General features: G+C 39.8%; 3 protein-coding genes across 6 annotated transcripts; 2 read left to right on the forward strand and 1 right to left on the reverse strand.

Moving 5' to 3' along the window:
* Nucleotides 1–1798: 1798 nt before the first annotated feature.
* Nucleotides 1799–3702, forward strand: LOC140997938 (small ribosomal subunit protein eS26). Its single transcript, XM_073468035.1, has 4 exons — nucleotides 1799–1879; nucleotides 2938–3115; nucleotides 3220–3350; nucleotides 3611–3702. Exons 1-4 carry the CDS (start codon nucleotides 1877–1879, stop codon nucleotides 3644–3646), a joined length of 348 nt encoding a protein of 115 aa, XP_073324136.1. The 5' UTR covers nucleotides 1799–1876; the 3' UTR covers nucleotides 3647–3702.
* A 46-nt stretch (nucleotides 3703–3748) lies between these two features.
* On the reverse strand, nucleotides 3749–14231 carry LOC140997935 (zinc finger protein Eos-like). Of its 4 annotated transcripts, none has more exons than XM_073468029.1 (9): nucleotides 14191–14231; nucleotides 12967–13139; nucleotides 11793–11850; nucleotides 11594–11698; nucleotides 10185–10439; nucleotides 9612–9803; nucleotides 9395–9526; nucleotides 8990–9121; nucleotides 3749–8428 (listed from the first exon to the last, which is right to left on the reverse strand). In XM_073468029.1, exons 3-9 carry the CDS (start codon nucleotides 11830–11832, stop codon nucleotides 7557–7559), a joined length of 1728 nt encoding a protein of 575 aa, XP_073324130.1. In that variant the 5' UTR covers nucleotides 11833–11850; nucleotides 12967–13139; nucleotides 14191–14231; the 3' UTR covers nucleotides 3749–7556. The 4 variants fall into 4 exon arrangements, with proteins under 4 accessions (XP_073324130.1, XP_073324133.1, XP_073324132.1 ...); XM_073468032.1 differs by having other exon boundaries at nucleotides 9395–9544; nucleotides 9636–9803; nucleotides 14191–14229; XM_073468031.1 differs by lacking the exons at nucleotides 12967–13139; nucleotides 14191–14231 and adding an exon at nucleotides 12591–12696.
* An 881-nt stretch (nucleotides 14232–15112) lies between these two features.
* On the forward strand, nucleotides 15113–20022 carry rhebl1 (Ras homolog, mTORC1 binding like 1). Its single transcript, XM_073468034.1, has 8 exons — nucleotides 15113–15567; nucleotides 16588–16659; nucleotides 16773–16840; nucleotides 17098–17180; nucleotides 17432–17488; nucleotides 17575–17622; nucleotides 18150–18231; nucleotides 18333–20022. The coding sequence occupies exons 1-8, from the start codon at nucleotides 15516–15518 to the stop codon at nucleotides 18423–18425; spliced, it is 555 nt and encodes a 184-aa protein (XP_073324135.1). The 5' UTR covers nucleotides 15113–15515; the 3' UTR covers nucleotides 18426–20022.
* The last annotated feature ends 173 nt before the right edge of the window (nucleotides 20023–20195 follow it).

A 20195-nucleotide genomic window follows, 5' to 3' on the forward strand; every position in this document is an offset into this window, starting at 1 on the left:
CGTGTTTATTTAGTATGAATACATGCTTTTCATGTGAGGACACTGTGTAATAGTCCAAGGACACTTTAATGTTAGAACAGCCTGCAGAACATCTCACTGACATCTTTGGGTTTTTGTATGTGAATATATGAAATAGCAGCTTAATGCAAAGACCTGTGTGTTTATCACCATGTAAAGGGCAGATAATATAAAAAAGGCCCCACTGTGTAATAGTCTTATGGATGGAGAAACATGACTAAGTGACGTGTTTTTGAAGACATATTCTTCAGAGATGATGGGAGCATCATCTGTGGAGTTATTTGAGGAAGACCAGCAGGCGACACCATAAAACCAACTGGTGAAATAATAAGCCGTAAAGATGGTTTTACAATATTACACCTGTGGATCTGCATCGACTGCAGCTCTTTCTTTGTGTTTGCCATTCTCTTAAGCTTTTCATGGTCACAGTCATCTGATGATCTCTCGTGGCTTTACTGCAACTCAGCAGAGCCTTTTGGACCTGATGCCACAGGTGCCTGGATTTACAGTGCATCTTCTTACTAGTCTAGCCAAAGAGGAGGAGATATCAGGATTAAAAAAAGCCTTACTCATTTGTAAAAATCTGTTTAATGATCAAATAAAACTTCTCATCTGGAGTCCTAAAAGTTCCCCTAGTCTGATGTCATTATGAGCATTCGAATGGACTGTTTAAAGTCACGTCCTCCAGCTAGATAACCTTTCTGATGTAGTGCCATCAAGTGGTCTCAAAGAATGTGGATTAAAACACAGTATGGTGTTTGTAGATACAGGAAACTGCACCCACACATGCACCATAGTGCTGTCTAGCTGTTTGACTTGAAGCTGAGCTGTAACTGTGGAGGAACTATGTAGAGAGAATGATACTGGGGTTTTCTGAATGTTTGCTACAGGGCACATGGATGACCAACATTTTTGAAGGCATTTCATTAATGTTAATTGATTTTTGTCTACATCCATGGGAGCCTTTGATTCCCACAACCTATGAAAATCTTGAAATCTTAAAACGTGTCTATGTTAGGTTATTCATTGCATTATGTCTAATTTTCTCATTTTAAGTTGCATTATTCTTGAGTGGAAATGCAGTGTAGACTCCATCACCCCAATTAACTTCATCTGAGTCAAGCCTGTAAATGAATTTTCTCACCTTGCAGATTAGATGAATGGCTGCCTACAAAGCAAGAATAATATTTTAAAACACTACAGTGTCCTTTGGGAAATGACTGGCTGTAATGTAACGATTACAAGAATTGAGATTTTCCTTCCTCAGTAAGCCAAGTATTTACAATACAATGCAAACCATGCATAAATAAAATCATCAGCCTTTTTCTAACCAAGGTGTAAAATATAGGGCCAATTAAACACAGTAAATTAATTAATCTTAATCACATTGCAGGCACAAAGTAAGTACTGAACTATTTTATTAGACTTATTGTTTTACCAGACAATAAACACAATACTTGTTATCGTTTTATTTATCATGTTGAGTTTGCGTTGAAGAGTTGAAGAACATAGGCGGGCTTGTTTTATTGTACGGCGTTGCTCGACGGCACTGCTTTTCTCACTCAGATTGCAGTAATGGATCACTCCGCTCACTCGGGTGGCGCTTGTACAAACCCTGAGTTCACTGATATCCCTCCGCGAATAAAACATTAGTAATGTAATTTTCCCGAAGACATTTTGTGTACTGTTTTTTATTTAAAACGCACACAAAACACATACTAATGTGAAATGAATTAAATAAATTTAGACATGGCCCAGCTTGTTTTTTTAAAAAAAAACACATCTCGAGGGCGGAGCGGATGGCACTACTTCTCGCGGTACAACCTCTTCCGGTCCTCTTTCCAGCTTCCCGTGCAACATGGTGAGTGTGTTTCATCGGCGGCCGTGTGGCAAAAACAGAATAAACTGGTATTTTATTCGCAAAACACACATAATTGTTCCTTACTGGGTAGTTTAATGTCATAGCTGAACCACGCTGTCGTGAACGATCCTTGGATGTCACTCAATTTAATTAAAATACAGTCTGGGCCTAATGCTAGCTGTTAGCAGGCTAGCTGTTTTGTGCATGTGTTCCTGTGAACTGGTTTTGGATGAATGTCGCCGTTAATGTGCGGAGAAACAGCGAGGCAGTCTGGATCCGATATGTGTCGTAGTTTAACACGAGGACTAATATAAAAACAGTAAGACCAAAAAAGTTTAATTGTGTGTATATATATTTTTAACCCTGTGTTGCAATGGCTGCCGGTATTAGACACCGCAGCCGTCACACGCAGCCGATGATCCAATTTGTTAAAAAACGGAGGGTTCAAAATACAAAGTTAGTGTGTGCTGTATCTAATGTGACGGCTAATGCATAGCCCCAATTAATACAGATCAAAAGTCTCTTAATCGACTCATTTTGTTACGGTATTGCTGCCGAAGTGTTGAATGTCTTTAATATCCTAGAATGATTAAGTATGGTGATAGTTAAAGTGTCTCACAGTTTTATTATTGTAATACAAGTTATTTCTGCAGGGTCTCTGTAGGGTGAAAAACGTTTGATTAATAGTAATGTACAACATTGATGTGTCTTGCTCACTGGCCAGTATCATGGACTGATCAGTTAAAAATGTTTAGAAACCAGTAATAGGGTATATGCCAAAATTTAGGTAAGGGCATCAAAATAACATTTTTAAATGCATTTTAAGGACACACTTTCCTTTTTATACCACTATTGATCAAAAGGAGGTCAACTGACCTATTGTCAAATGACTGAATTTAAGCAGCTGTACAATAGTTTTTACTAAGTGTCTGATTATAATAAAGCAGTCGTTTGGTATTTTGCCATATCTGATGTGTTACAAGGAATTTAGTTTCAATCTCCAACCCTAGTTGGCTGTCTGTAATTTGTACATCTCTCTGTTCGCCTCTGTTTTACAGACCAAGAAGAGGAGGAATAACGGTCGTGCTAAGAAGGGCCGTGGCCATGTGCAGCCCATCCGCTGCACCAACTGTGCCCGCTGTGTCCCCAAGGACAAGGCCATCAAGAAGTTTGTCATCAGGAACATAGTGGAGGCGGCTGCCGTGAGAGACATCACAGAGGCCAGTGTCTTTGACTGTAAGTGTGTTTGTCATGTTTTTACATCATTCATCATCAGAAGCTGCCTTTGTTTTTTTTACCCTGGTGGCTTGTCCTCATCTGTGCCTCTCTTTACTCTGCAGCTTACATTCTGCCCAAGCTCTATGTGAAGCTGCACTACTGTGTCAGCTGTGCCATCCACAGTAAAGTGGTGAGGAACCGCTCCTGTGAGGCCAGGAAAGACCGCACCCCACCACCCAGATTCAGGCCCGCTGTGAGTACATCTTCCAGAACAGTACCGTTTGTCTGATCTGTTGAATTGAGCTCTACAGAGTCATAAATATTTCTTAAGCTTAGCAGGAAAAAGCACAGTTGTAATAACATTAATGATGTTTGTAGTCTTCATGTTAGTCAGTAAAGCAGGATGTTGTAACACCCGAGTGCAATGCAGCCTTTTATTTGTTACCCCTGTTTTTTCAAGTTGGTCCATGTTGAGAAATGCTATCAGATATTAATCTATTTGTTTTTCTACAGGCTGGTGCACCAAGAGCTCCTCCAAAACCCATGTAAAGCAGAATTTGAAGATGCTGTACACTTGAAGAATAAATTCAAAAGTCTTCACAAAACCTTGAATGTGTCGATCTCATTATTCTTCACTAACCATGTGTTGAGTGGTTTTAGGAAAGACAGGCCTGCAAGGTATTTTATTTGGAATAGACTTTCTTACAATAGACTTTCTTACAGTACAAAACTTACAGTAGTTGAAGATCAAATTACGCAAATGCATAATTACATATGATACATTTAAAAAGGCTCTGCAGTTATTTAAAGCGATATCAGACCATTTACAGGAGTGGGGAGGTTAACAAACATGGTAAAACTGAAAGGAATAAACAGTGCAACAAGAGAAACACAAAATGCCACAAAAGTAGTGTACGTTTCTTTTCTGTCTTGAAAGTTGGAGTAGACATTGTATTTGGTTGTCCTTGTGGCAAAAACAGAGATGGCTGGAAGGTTTAGAAAACAGCATTGGTACCACATGCATCAGGTTTAGCACATTAGTCTAGTGTTGCACATACAGTATGAATAAAACATCTACACCCAAATCTGTCAAACTTCTGAAATGGAAAAGGGTCAAATGTTTTTATTTGATGCAAAGCTCAATATCCAAGAAGTTTTACAAGTTTTGTTAGTTCTTTGGCTCCAAACAGTCTGTAACCAAAATCCTTTTGTTTCTTTTAATGAATCTATGGTCAACTGGTTATAAAAAAAGAGGTTCTGGTTCGGGTTTACTCTGTAGCTGTTGGTGACCCAAAAATTCAGAGATGATTAAAATGTGGAGCCATTAGCACTGTGCAGTATGTGCACCACAACATTAACAATTGGCAAACCAAGTTTTGCACATAAAATTTGAGAATTTTAACAGTTGAGGAAAAAATGCAGTAGAAGACATTAAGCCAAAGGCACAATAGTAAAGTGTACTACACAGAAATCACACCTGGGCCACGCAAGGTGTTTCCTTAATCAAAATATACACACTGAAGTAAGATGTAATTGATCAAAGCATTTTTTTACCCATGCAAACTGAGATGACAATTTCAGCGAATGTCAATGACAACTTTGGTGTCGATTAATTTACATCAAAGTCACACAGTCAGTGTTTTGTAGATTAGGGTGCAGGGAAATTCATTTCAAGATTCTGTCCCAACATGACGTAACAGTCTCTATTCTTATGTTAAGGCAAGATAATCTGATTAATAAATGAAACCACAACTTTGGAAGAGAAAAATTTAAACCTCATTTAATTGTTTGTGTTTCTATACTGGTGAGAGGATCACCACAAACTGACTCTCTTTAAAATCTCATATAGAAGCCTTACCATCTACAAAAACAAATGTAGATTCACTTCAAGAAGAAATTCTAGTAACAAAAGTAAATTGAGGTACGCATTTACAATATTTGTTTTGAATGATCTTTTATGAATATTCTATCAAAGTAAGTGGAGAAGGAAAAAAGATTTTAACATCTACAGGTTTTACGGACACCAATGAAAAGAGAAATATTACCTCGCAGCTTCTTCCTAATTCATACTGTATGTACAAATATATTCATTCACTTCAATATTTTTGTCATTTTGCCACTATAACAGGGAAAAGTGCTTAACAGTAAGAAGTAGTGGTTCTTTGGCTCAGCCATGGGGGAACCATTATTTGGTGCTATACAGAACCACACTCATGGTGATCTACAAATAATATGAAAACCAAGTAATTTTTTTTTATTCCTCTTCATAAAAACAGTATTTTTAGAACACATCTAGACCACTACTGAAAAATGTAAGATTCAACGAAGGTATGACAAAACCAGGGAACCATTCACAACAATAAAATGACCATAAGTATCCATTCAAATAACTGAATGGCCCAGAGGTTCCTGTTTAGCCTGCAAAACACTTTGTTGATGGTGAAAGAATCATAACATTTATGAAATAAAATCAAAATACCAGTTTGTTTAACAAAAGTGAAAATCTTGTTCAATAAGCAAATTTTCTGCACAACACAAAAGTTAATGTCAACTGACGACTTTGAAAACTCAGTCCGACTGTCTCAAACTTACCTTTATATATCTCAACTATGAATGTCCCATTTTTCAAAATAAATTAGGTACTGATTTTTGTGCCCAATTCTGTACTCTAGACTTTAGACTACTCTAACATTAGCTGGACAGTACATTTTATTGTGCTTAGTGTGTAAAGTCAAATATTAATTACTACTGTTTTAACATGTAAACAGACATAAACAGGAGCTGACGGTGTTGTATTAACCGACACATTTCTCTTCACAGCCAGTTCATTTCTGCACCATATCACCTAGACAGGTGAATTTATCACAACTAACAAAACACCTGTTTTACTCTGCTGTGACACTGGTGACTTTGTGGACTGAAATGTGTTGAAAGAAAATTCAGATAAAACATCTTTTTTTGGGATTTTGGACGGTAGTAAACTGCCAATCCACACTGCACTCATTCATGTCACAGCAGCATGCGCCAAATGTCAGGCACCTTCAGTCTTTGATAAATTAGCAGAATTGGTTCTTTGCCAGTGAATTCATGAAAATCGATGCTCTCTTCAAGATTATGCAAAGCTATACACCAGAGACTTTACAGTTTCTGGGAAACAAACTATTTTGTAATTCATGATCTTTAAAAAACACCAAGGATAATCTGAAGATATGACAGTTGGTAGTTCATGTTCCTCAGTCTGGTCAACAAGGTGTGATCAGGGTGAAGAAAGGCACAATACAATGAGATATAACAGCAAAATCACTTTTAAATATAGCATGAATAAATTAGTGTTGGTTTGCAGTTTAATGAAAGGGAAAATGTTAAAAGCTTGTAAAGACCCTAACCTCTTCAGTAATCTCTAAGATTGTGGCAGTGATACTCGTACTCCTTACATAGTGAGAAAAACATTCAATCATCAGTTTTTCTCACATTTTGACAGAAATGTGCAGGTCATTAATGTATTCCATAAAATAGTTTAATATAATCATAGTATTCTGGCAGGTATCAGTGCAACAAAAGCAGTCATAGGAAAGAAAAACAAAACATTTCATACGCTGCCCCACACGGCATTCACACAAAGGCCTTCATTTTCCACTTTACTTATTCAATATACTTCCAAGAAACACAGAGGCTCTCATGTTCTCTCTCTCTCTCTCTCTCACACACTCACACACACACACACACACACACACACACACACACACACACACACACGCTCAGATGTTTCCACCCAATCCCCCGTTAAAAACAAAAGTGCAGTTCTAATTGATGGACAACCCCTCTAACAAATCTCTTCGACCTGGACCTGGTGTGAGTTTGGCCTGCACGTCAGTTCTCATAAAAAAGCGATCTATTTTTTAACAGAATCAAGCCCACCTTGGAAAAACCTCAGCAGAACTTAAGGTTTGTTCGGGAATCGTTTCATTAAATGAGTGCTTTTAGGAAAAGGCATTAAAACTTCTACTGATTCCACTGTGGATGAGCCTATAAACTTCACATTAAGGTTTTTTTTAAAGTGCACAAGGAGGGAAAGTTTTCAGGTTATGGACCAGAGTCAGATTTGTCTACCACAATTTGTGCATCAGGTTTGAATCCTGAATTTTGGATCAAGGCACATCTGTGGATGAAAAAGTGCATTGGCTTTTCATCTACTTAAGAATACATTTTATTAAAAGTGCATTTTAAAATGGATTCTTCGTTCAAAGTGCATTGAAATATAAGGACAACTATCATTAATTTTAGGAACACACATTGCCATTCATGCTGGTACAAGTTAACTGTACCAGCACCTTGAAGTTTGAAATATAAGTATCAGTCATCTGTGTCCCCTTTTTCTTGTGTGCAGACCAAACTCAGCCAGGTCCTCGTCTCAGCGTAAAAATTTCTCTAGGTAAAACAGGTTGTCCACCCTTCCTCCTCAGTCAAGGATGTGCTCTCCACGGACGATGTGTGAAGAAAATTCATAGCGGTCCTGGCTGCGGTGGCCACAGATGTTACACTCAAAAGGCTGGCGAAAACCATGGCAGCCCATGTGGATGGTAAACATGACGTGGTCCAGGAAAAGCACACGGCAGTGCTCGCAACGGAACGAGCGAACAGCTCGCCCCTCCCCGTCTACAACCCGAAAAGCCTCCCTGGATGTGGACGAGGGCGCTGTAGGTGAGCTAGGAGTTGGTGCGAGGACAGGAGGCGGGTGGGCTGAATGACTTCCATCCTCTCTTTCCACCTCCCTGTCTTTGGCATGGCTGGGACTACGTCTGTCCCGACTCCTGTGGTGTGCAGCGGGAGGAGGTGCCGGGTGATGGTTGGAGTGGAGAAGATGATGGCCGTTGTTACTGTGCAGGGTCGGCGTTGGAGCAGTGCTGTTGCACGGCTCATCTGGCATGCTCTCCGTGTCCGTGGAGTCCTGGCAACCATTGCTCGGCGAGGGTGCGTGACTTCGGCCAGCAGGCAGGTCTTCATGACCCTCTGCTGCCTCCCTCCCCCCTACACCTGCAGCTCCAGTCCCTGTACAATCCAGCCTCGGGCCTAGTGCGACAGTGTTGTGAATGGAGCTGTGGATGGGCCTGAGTTCTGACAAACATGATGGGTGAGTGGTAGGAAGGTGTAGAGGCCTCAGTGTGTCTGATACCCCTCCTCCTCCATTACCTGCTACACCGGCGTATTCTCCTCCCAGACCAGTAAAGTGCGGGGCTTCCAGGTCCCCTGCATGCATCTCCCTGTCTTTATCCAATCCAGCGCTGAGCTCATAAGATGCATCTGCAAGGTTGAGGCGTATGTGCTTCTGTCCTGCAATAGAGATACATAATCTTATGATACTGTTCTTTGAAAGGTTGTGGAAGACGTCAAAACTGCATTTTTTCACCGCAAAGAAAATTAAATATGGGTAGGTGGCTTTCCCAGACAATGATCAGCCAGCCAAGTTTTTTGGATCTATCTGGATCCCATAATCAGGTTGGAAGTTATGATTTTATTTAAATTCATAATCAAGCTTTAATTTCATTTCCACCCTAAACTTTTACCTCCACACAGGGATGCAGGACAACAGGAAAAAAAATCCAGGATGTGGAGTAAATATACTCTTAAAAGAACACCTGAATTACAGTGGCTTTGTGTTTTTATAAGGTTTACGACTGTTCAGTTGTTAACTGTTTAATTATACTGTTTGCCTTGAGCTTGTATCCACTGTTGTATCGACCACAACAATAAGTTTAGATACATAAAATTGTGAAAGCCGAAGGTCACATCATTAGCACAAAAAGATCAGTACTGTTGTATGTGGTTTCTAATTGATGCAATTAATGCTGCTTCAGCTTCATCTACCTGTCCACACTGAGACCGAATGCTCACCTACAAATTTTTGTGGTGTGGATCTCTTGCGTTTGGTGATGCTGTTGGCGAGCCGATCGATAAATGCCATCTTGTCTGAGGTGGGCTGCAGTAGAGAGTCTGGTATAAACTCTAGCTCTCTCATCTCCTCTCCTGCACAGAGTACAAACAAATTGTGATGTTATTTTTAGGGGTTTCTTATTACCTAGACAGCATTTATCCCAAATGTTTAAGTTGTAGGCTGGTTTTCAGTAGAATCAAAACCAACGGTGTGATAGAAACTAAATAAGGGGTTGTGTGCATTACCGTGTTAAGGAGGGAGACTTCATTTCTACATTAGTCGCTACCACAACAACATATTGTGATTTAGGCTGTCTTATCGGAGACAATGTAGTTTACTTCTGACGTGTCATCTCCATTACATACCTGTATTCTGTGCACTGGATGGCTGCTGTGACTCCAGACTCTGTAAGTAGCTGTGGCAGCGCTCACGGTGCTCCTCCAGGGTGCTCTGCTGCTTGTAACTTCGGCCACAATAACTGCACTTATATGGCTTCCCTACAGTTGGAGAGGAGACTGGGTACAAAGTGGAAAGATTGCATAATTATTGTCATTGTACACTATCATAAGAAAAGTAACTCACTTATCAGGCTTGAAACTGTCCCACCTGCATGAGTGCGAAGGTGGCCAGTGAGTGCATCTCGTCTTCGACAGGCGTAGCTGCAGAAGGGACATTTAAAGGGCTTCTCCCCTGAGTGCAGCTTGATGTGACGGAGCAGGTTACCCTTTTGAGTGAAGGAGGCGCCACACTGATTACACTGGAATGGTCGCTCACCTGGGGATGGATCAAACCTGTCAACCCACCTTCTTTATCTGTATCTATTGTGTCTGGTACATTGATACTCATGCAAAAATGAATAAAGCTTACAAGAAGATTTGGTCCTCAGTGGCATGTACGATGATTTGTGGCATTTTCTCTTTGGTATGATTATTAAATATAATTGTTTTGGGGTCCTATATTAGGACACATTGCATCGCATTATATTACATTAAATATGATTCACAAATGTGTGAAGAAAAATAATTGTATCTCAATTTCTGTTTCAATTACCAAAGATTTGCCAAACTCAAGATATGTTCTGTATGTAACTTAATCTCTGTAACAAAAAGGAAACTGAATTTATGTAATGACTAATCTGAACTACTGTTCAGTCACCTGTATGGCTGCGTTTGTGCACCATGAGGACATTAGGCCCAATGCAGATCATTCCACAGATGTCACACTTGAGCTTTCCATTTGGCATTCTGGTGGCTCCAGTCGGCATGATGTCAGGATTGGTGGGTTCCCTGTAGCCTCCAACAGCCTCAGACCCCTGCTCTGGACCTCCTTCCTCTACCCGTTCCCCTCTTTCATCTTCAGTACTGCGACCTGGGTCTTCATCACTGTACAGCTCCACTTTAATGGAGTTGGCTACAGAGGCACAAGATCAAACATAAAGACGCCCTTAAATAAGATAATCTGTTAACTAGTGTGTTGCCAAAGTAACGTCAGAGTAAGCATAGGTTCACATATATTTACTTATGTGATGAGAATATAGCTACCTCAATAACTAAATCTCAGATTAATACAATTAGATGTTCTGGGTGTAATTGGAATAATAAAATAGTCAAAGAAAATTGTTAACCTTTGAAAAAATTTGACAAACCACAGTCAAATTAGATATTACTATGATATTTCAGTATGGCAACGGTGGTGCATATGCAGCGGCCCGAAGCTCCTTCAAACTTTGCTGCATTTTTGTTTTTAATCTGTTATTTTATCAGCTTTATCGCTGAAACACAGATTACCTTTGACAGAAATACATTCGTCAGCACTGAAAAAGTGGCAAGGATTTTGGATTAAGAGCAGCAGTCTTTGAAACATTCACTGCCAACGGCATCTTTCAACCATCCAACATGATCGACCGGAACGCCCCAAGGAGGAGAGGAAGAGAGTCGAGATATGAGTCATACTAAACTTGGATTTTAGGCTGCTCTTGTTTAATGTCCGGTCAACGGGAAATGAAATGGACAAAATGGGACCCAGGCTGACCAAGGAACGGAAAAACAGAGACTGTGGTGCCCACATCTTAAAAAGAGACCTGTCTCCACCCCAACAACCTGGATCAAGCTGTTACACTTGACGGGCGGACTGTGTTCTGAGCCGACAGAGTGCAGAACTACAACAGGACGAAGAGAGGTGGACTCTGTGTTTATGTCATTGATGCTTGGTGCTCAAACGCAGTCAAAGCTGACGAACAGCTATACCTGATATCAAACTTTAAATGTGAAGATGCCAATCCTATTATCATCACTATCTTGTTGCTGCTATTTACATTCACCAGATGGAAATAAAAAAAAATGTTAAAAATCACTAGAAAATTGTTTACGTATTTATGTATATAAGTATCTGTATCTGTTCATTATACAACCCTGTGTTGTATAATTACAAATAATTAAACTTGTTACCTTGATATGTCCCATCATATATTGAAAACTAGTCAAGAAGTCACTTGTGAGATAATAAGATTATGGGACTTAATTAACCACCCGTTCCCTGGGATTCACTCTTATTTTCTCACTGACCGCTGAGGGAGCGACTAGGAGAGGTCTCCTTGCTGTTCGGGGTGCTCACAGTTGGGCCTCCAAGGGCCCCAGAAAACTCTCTTTCCATTGAAGAGTCTCCACTAGCTGCAACCAAACAGGGAATAAAGCAAGATCAGTCATTTGAATGACATGCCAACCTGTGAAGGTAAATATATCTGTGATGAAATAAGAGCCCTACCTGATATGTAAGACCGGCCATTGCAGTCATCAACATCCATAGTAGGTGAGGCTGAACACTGAAATGACAGTTATGTCAGAGGTTAAGATCAGGCTGAATTATCTTTCTCATGCGTTCATTCATAGCCCCACACTGCAACCCCATTTAATAAAGCAGGAAAGCATGCTGTAGTAACAGGTAGAGGACTAATTGACTTTACATTATGAAATATAAAACCACTGGCATTACATAACAACAAATTCACAAGTTATGATATCACATTCAATGACTAAAAAATTATAATTCAATAAATATACACAAAAAAGCTAACGTGGATGTCAGCCAACTGTGCTTTACTTGTCGATGCAATATAAGTAAATGCATATAGTCTCACTTAACAGTAACACCAAAATAAATGTGGTGAAGATTAGCTAACGTCGCTTGGTTCATCGCACAAGAAAGAGGTTAACTAGCAGCTAAGTTAGCGCCAACTCAAACCTTAGCAGCCACAGATCAGCTGACTGGTTGACCCATGACAAGATCAATAAAGTAACGTTAGCTAGCTGTTAAACTGTTCATGTTTAGCTAATCTAACGTTAGATTCATCTGAGACACACAGGTCTGAAATACAGATCGCAACAGGAAAAGATTGCGTTTACTTTGACGTTTACATAACCGTGGCGTTGAGGTAACCTAAGTTTACTGATCGGCCTTGGTGGCTAACGTTAGCTTACTGCATGTGATGGACATTACCGTTAGCCTAGTTAGCTAAACTCAACACCACAGCGTTACAACACTTTGCCATCCTCGACAGCTTACTAAAATGCATGGAGCAAAGTTATAGCTTAGTGATACGGACGAAGACACAAGGTAGATAACGCTGACTTGTGACAATAATTAGCTGACCAACGCTAAATTGAACATTCAAGTCTCTACGGCGTCTTGTTTGACGCTAGCATAACAAACCAACGTTAGCCTGAACTATCTTAGCTAACTAGCCTCAACGGCCAATGTTGCCTAAACGGTTGCTATGGCAGCCACCGCCTCCCCAATGCTATGGCTAGCCAGCTAGTGGTTAGCTAGCTAGCTCTCCCTGAAGCCTTGAAGCTGACTTTTACAACACAACGCAGCGCGGACAGCCAAATACAGACGTGCGTTTAGCGTTATACGGTTCTCCGAGTAACAGTTGCATTACCTGTCCCTGTCAGGGCCGTTTCAGTGAGGTTATTCCGTATTTTCATCTGCCTGTTTATGACGGCAGCATCTTCCGGCAGCGTTTACCTCCAGCTCCAAACAATTTCCGGTTACATCCCAAATGTAGCTGCATGTCAGCCACCAGCAGCGAGTCGCCTCACATGAACCAGGACTCTGCATAAAAACACCTGGTGTGAGTCTGTTTATTCAGCAGGCACACACACTGACAAAATAATATCTACAGTATTTTTTAAATGCCTCAGACAGAATATAATCATATTTTTTCCACCAAAACCCTTTTTTGTTATATGAATTAGCAAAACCTTTGAAATGCAAAATTGCAGGAACTTTGCTGCAAAATTATTAGTTAAGTCAGGAAATATCTGATCACAGAATAAGTAAGCAAACAGTTTTAATACTCAGCCGTGTTGTGTTGGTCTTCATAAAGTATTTTAAGCTGTAAACAGTATGACAATGTTAGTGCAGGCTGTATGCCCCCTTCATGCTGGTGTTGCCTTTAGATTCAGACTCACAAAAGTCAGCACAATATAATAGTTAAGAAAAAATTATATTTACTGATGCCTGTTAAAAGAATAGACTCGATTATGGTATGGGGGTCAAGCTCAGATGATCAAGTGGAGTGCATTGGTGTGCATAGAAGCATTTATTATCATCGTCCATATATTCTTTATTTAACAAATAATAATTAGGTGAATGAATGAACTAATTGTCATCGGAAATGTGTCCAACGTCCTTACCATCTGAGGCATTTAAGGGAACAGACTGTCTCCTTTGTTTTATTTAATGAGGCCATTTCATTGTGCAGTTCGTAATGTGCTATGTGGTCATGTTTGAACATTTATTGTCTTATTCAATCACCCATTTTTTTGTCTTATGGTTTGGCTTAAAAGACTGCATTCCTCATGGTTTCAAGACGAGACTCATTTTGTTGGAGTATCTGATGTTAAGCATATGTGACTGAGAGCAAGACAGTAAGAGATGAGCACAAAGGATAAAGACAGAGAGCTACAGGGATACACATCCAAAGTGAGAAAATAAGTTCAGTTAATTGTTTTGGGGTGGCATCAGCATTTTCAAACATTGGAGGGTTATTGTAAAAAATGCCTACGACAGTAAGCTACGACATTTTCGTGATGATAAAGAACCTGAATTGTGTGCATGACTGAGCGAAGTGAGCTCAGAGGTTTATGCAGTTTTTATTCACCTGATAAGAGAATAAGATGACTTGGCTTCAGGATCTTCTTACCACATAGATATAAAATGTGTGTTTATCAGTCAGTGGGAAAGATGGCAGCAGATGGGCACAACCTCAGCAGATATTGAGCTGTTTAAAGGATAAATTCACCCAAAACTTGAAAATCTAGTCATTATCTACTCACCCTCATACCAGTGGACAGTTTTGAAAGGTTTCGTAGTCAAGAAAACATTTCTGGAGCTTGACAGCAAAGCAGCATTGCGGCATTCTCCTAAACAACTGAAGTAGAAGGGGACTTGTTTCAAAAAATAAAATAACAACAAACAAAAACATAAAATACAAGTCTCAGGTAGCCCCGAGATCCCATACTGTTTTGAAAAGAAGTTATTTACATCTTTTTTTCCTTCTCACACCTAAAGGGTGTAAATAACATCTCCTCAAATAAATTGGGGTCTTCCGGAGACTTTGATCGAGCCAGACAATCTCCACGAACCATTTTATGTTTTATGTTCCCCATCTACTTCATTTGAGGGGAATGCTGCTACACAGTTTTGCTGTGAAGCTCCAGAAATGTTTTGTGGACTACTTCACCTGACTTTCCAATCGGCCTGTAGCTGATTAGATAATGACTGAAGTTTTATTTTTAGGCGAACAGCTCCTTTAACTTCCTAAACACTAATCCCAAACAAAACTCTGTCCAGAGGAGGATGAGACCTAACATCTGTCTAGGTTTTCAATCAGTAACATTTTATACTCGCAGGTCTCTGGCGATGTGTGTCTATGCTGAAACAACAGAAACGTGTTATGATGGAGGACTGCGGAGTTTCACTGGTGTTTGTGGTCTGAAGGTGAGTCTGGAAAAGTCCAAAGAGGAAGCCTGTCAGAAACGCGCCGGGACGCACAAAGAGTGACCTCTGCTGTACAAACCGACCAGAATGCACGTCCATGTCGGCCCTGACGTACCCGCTGGTTTTACGACGGTGTGCTTACACAATGACAGTTTCCGTGAGTTTGACTTGCAAATCGTAGTCGCGTTGAACGAGCGCTCTTTCGTTTCCAATTTCCGCTGAAACGGCTTTTTCGTCATTTCAACCCATCGATCGATATCGATTACTGTGCCGGATCCAGAAAGCGAGCAGTCTTCTGAGAGAAGTACAAGTTGTACTCTGAACTTCCAGCTCGAGGCCCACCGGAGAGCTCGAGCGGCAGCAGCTCCGAAAAGTTTGTTGTTGTCACGTGACGTGAGACGAATGTGGCGATAAAAGTTTGTTTAGGTAGTAAAACTAGGTGGCGTACTACATTATCAAAACCCATTGGACCCCGTTTTCACCGCGATGCCTCAACCAAAACATCGAAAGATCGCCGTGATAGGTTACAGGTCTGTAGGTGAGTAAAGCACACGAGGTCGTGCACCGCAGCTAATGTTAGTTAGCTAGCTGGCTAACATGCTAACGTCCTGGCTTTGTTTTCCTCCTGAGCGTATCCGACTGACACCACTAACGCTAGATTACCTTTGTCCGTGTTTCTTTGTGTTACGTGTGTTTACTGAGCAGCTGAGTGCTAAAACACCCAGAAACAAACGTCATCTCGGCGTGTAGCTTTAGCCATCTGTTTAGTTGTAACGTCTTCTGTGTACACAAAGTTAGCTCACCGGTGACATCCTGGTGTTGTGCCAAGTGTTGTGTCGAAACTTTTAGCCTAGCATGCTGAACGTAACAAGTATTTACTGTCCAGAGTTTAAGGAGATCAGTCTGTAAACGATCCACCGTGTTAATAGCAGTCGTTTGTATCCTTAAATGCGCCCGTGTGGGCTTAATATGACCGCTCAGTTTCTCAGTTTCAGCATTAAAAATAAGCTGGATTGCCACTGTAAACGTTTTATTATACTTTATCATATCATTTATTGTGATAACAGCCATTACCAACAAAGGTACCCCATTACATTTACTAAAGGCCACACATTTTAATATCTGTATAGATAAAAAAAACAAAATGACCTCGTAAACCACAAATTTAGAACAGGTACAGGTTTATATGTAGAGCACTTTTACTTCACATGTTAATTTATGTCACTTCTTTGGTCTTTATCATGTAGTTGGTCCTCTTGTATCACACAATCTGACAGATATCAACAAAATCATAGCTATCAACATGTGTGACCCTGTTAGAGGAACCATCTTTAGTGCTGACTGTCAAAATAAACGAGTGATTTAGTGTAATAAAACCATCCACCATGGTGATACACCTGAAAGTCCTGATCATGTCACATAAATTGAACGGATTATGGAGTGCTATGTAGTTTACGACCGTGTATTGTAATATAGAGGATTGCTTGACGGAACAAGGTAGTTTTAACGTTGGTAGTGGTAGTATAACAACCATGTTATGTTTCTTTGCCCCGCGCAGGAAAATCATCTCTTACAATACAGTTTGTGGAAGGACAGTTTGTTGACTCCTATGACCCCACCATCGAAAACAGTACGTGCTGTTATTCACTTGTTTTTAAGATATTTCAGCAAAGAAAGTCATAGTAAATTTGGCTTTATGTTAAAAAATGATCTGTTGTAAAACTAGTTTCTTCTCCTTCCCAGCATTTAACAAATTGGTCAGCGTGAATTGTCAAGACTTCAATCTTCAGCTGGTTGATACAGCTGGACAAGTAAGTTGTTCATCTAGCACCACATCTGACACGAGCACTGAAGTCTTGGTTTTAATCAACACCAGTCACAATATTTACCATTAGGCATTGTGGATATTATGACATGTACTCGGAGGTCAGATCGACAATTTTATCTACTTAACTGAATGTACAATTTTCTCTAGAAGCTTTAGTCTTGTATATCTGACCCCTTTTAATAACGTGTTTTGTAACAGTCCCACCCAATGAGATTATAATACCATTTCCTCTGTCTGTAGGATGAGTACTCAATTTTTCACCAATCCCACTCAATGGACATCCATGGCTATGTCCTTGTCTATTCAGTGACTTCCATGAAAAGGTGAGTGGATGATTGAGTTTCATATCTGTATGAGTAATAAGGAATTCGCTGTCAAAAGTCTTAAAAGACTAGATTAGGCAGACAACACTATCTGTCATACAATTTGTGCTAGCATTGGTTTAAAAGATACAGATACAGAGTTAACGTTATGTATAACAACAGTGTCATCTAGCGCCGTATAAGTAGGTTTATAATGTAATGTTCAGTTGCTTTTTTTTCCTAAAAGTACTTTGATGTCTCTCTCTGTTCAGTTTTGAAGTTGTGCAGGTTCTACATGACAAGCTGCTAGACATGGTCGGGAAGATTCAGTGAGTTTAGTTGAATCTTTACAATGAAATGCCTTCAGAATTGTCAAGTGTGTTTTTTTTTTTAAACCAGGATATTTTCTTTTTAGGGTCCCAACTGTTCTTGTAGGGAACAAAAAAGATCTCCACATGGAAAGGTAATTACAATACTGCATGTTGCATATGTCAGACTTTTTGGTCTTCCTCTGTGATGTCGACCTCTAAACATTAAAAACACATCAGTGAGTCACACTGTTGTTCTAGATGATATTTTTCTTCATTATGAACAACATTGAGCACTGCATTGTATTTATTTTGATCCTACGTACACTTGTTAGCTGTCATACACACTCACTAGAGCACCGACTGTAGCTTAAAATAGTCTTCAACAAATGAGACATTTACTCCTGTTTCAATAACATTTGTTAAAAATTACAGTGCCCTGCTGTTTTGAGAAATTAGCCCTGTTCTTAAATAGAAGTACATTTGTTTGGCCCATTGAATTTGCTGAAAACAGAAATAGCCTAATCCTTATAAAAAGTACTGCATACTTGTCTTTGTCTCTCTCATACTTTGTCACCACCCACTCAGTCTTTAAAAAGAGTGCTCTAAGTCAGTGTATACGTGCAATACAAAAGGAGTTCTCAGTTTTCAATGAGTGAAGTTTCCATTTCATTTTTCCCAGGGTTATCAAGGCCGAGGAGGGAAAGAAACTTGCTGATTCCTGGGGTGCTGCATTCATGGAGTCCTCAGCCAAGGAGAATGAGGTAATGATAGATGCCGCTTTTGACTGCCAACTCATGGGTGCAGTTCGAATATCATTTCTGACACAGATTCACACTCTGACAACAATATTCTTGAAATGCAGACTGCGGTGGAGGTTTTCAAGCGGATCATTTTGGAGATGGAGAAAGCAGATGGAAATGCACCCCCAGAGGAGAAGAAGTGCGCTGTGATGTAAATGTGTATCCAGGACATCAGTAAGCTCATTTGCTGAAGACAGGAGGCACAACTTCACCAGCTTGCCAATCCCGACCTCACCGACACCAAGGCACTGCAGTGGAACTTTGTCTGCTCCATTGTGATACCAGATTGATTTACACAGCAAGGCAACTGCCCAGACAGTTGATAAACTATTCCACTAATTGTAACCACAGGGAGAAGTTTCTAAGAGCAAGGTTGATCTTTGTTTTAGACAAAGAAACGCCGCCAGTGAACACTTATTGAAATGTAATCTGACTGGGCAAATTCTTGACTTTGAGTTCAACTAAATGCTCAGAAAACAAGGTTTGCCAGGTATATTGGTCCCAATGAATTGTATCAAACTTCTTTACATGAACATATTATGCTAATTACTACTTGTAAATCTGATGTTTGAGACAACATTGGCTTATGTCTCATAACTCGTTGAGTAGTTGAATTAATGCACAGTGAGGGCGTGTTAACCATCTTTTTAAGAACTGGTATTTAAGCAGGTATTCTTTTTTTGACAGTGATGGATAGTCACAGTACACATTGCTTTAAATGTGGTGTTAAAACGTCAGTATTTCCTCACAAATGGTGGGTTTCCTTGAACACCCTGGAATGAGATTTCACACAAGAAATTTCACTGTGGTTTAAATTCTTCTCGCTGTAATTTTTATCAACTCCTCTTCAGGTACCTTTCACCAATGAACTCTTGAACTATGTCTTGGCGATGGAGGAATCTTTTTGTATATCTAACAACTCACACTGGGCTAAGCAGATTAGTCCTCTTCCATTGTTTCTACAGTTTAATTTCTCCTTATTGACTGTAATAAAGATTTTCTCTTACAGACAACCCTCAGAGAAATTTAGTGTAGATATAAATAGATCTTTGGTATTTACCAATTATGGCCTTTTTATACAATATAAATAGAATCTTAGAAAGTGGTTTGACACTATTGGTTATATCTTGAGTGGTGCAGGTGTGCTCTCCCTTTAATATCCTTAGTAGAGTATAAATGCGGTATAATTGTGAACATTGTTGAGTTGCAATTTACTTAATTGCATTTTAACACGGTGTAAGACGTTAAATGACCGAAGGCCACAGAGTTAGCTTAGTAATTTTTGCGCTCATGGTTTTGATTTGATGGTTCATGCAGGCTTCATAAAACCAAGCCAATGGTAGATGCTTGAGATCCTTAACGACTTGTTTTCTTAGATCCTGTAGCTTTGCAAAGACATGATATATGTGGATTTCCCCCGTAATCCTCATGTTGTATCTATAGTGGGTATTTGTAAATTTTTCTCAAGTGCTTTGCTGAGTAAGTAGCTGATTGATAGGTGAGTGATGATGGTCTAAGCGTAGCTGGTGATGCTGTGTCTTGTGCCTTACAGTTCTTCAAACTCCCTCATCTGCTTACCTTCATGACTCAAGGTGCTCTTAAAGGGTTTTTTTTTTTTCCTTCTGCTGACTTGATACCATGGTGCAGGTGGTGTTGCGCTCCTGAACACCAATACCCCCTTGTGGGTCAATGTTAATTCAGAAATCTTGCTGTAAACAGTTTTGTATATAAATAAATCTGTTACTCATTTGATGTGTCATTGCGCAGATCGGTTGCATTATTTGGGTAGCTAAAGGTTGACTTACAATATGGATATAGACACTACTCAAAATTAATTGGGATAACAAATTAAATGTGTCGCACTAAATAAAAACTAAAGTAAAACAAATCAAGTGAAACACTAATATCCCAATGTACCTGACTAA

The sequence above is a fragment of the Pagrus major genome, chromosome 6 (genome assembly GCF_040436345.1).
Source record: "Pagrus major chromosome 6, Pma_NU_1.0".
NCBI classification, from domain to species: Eukaryota; Metazoa; Chordata; class Actinopteri; order Spariformes; family Sparidae; genus Pagrus; species Pagrus major.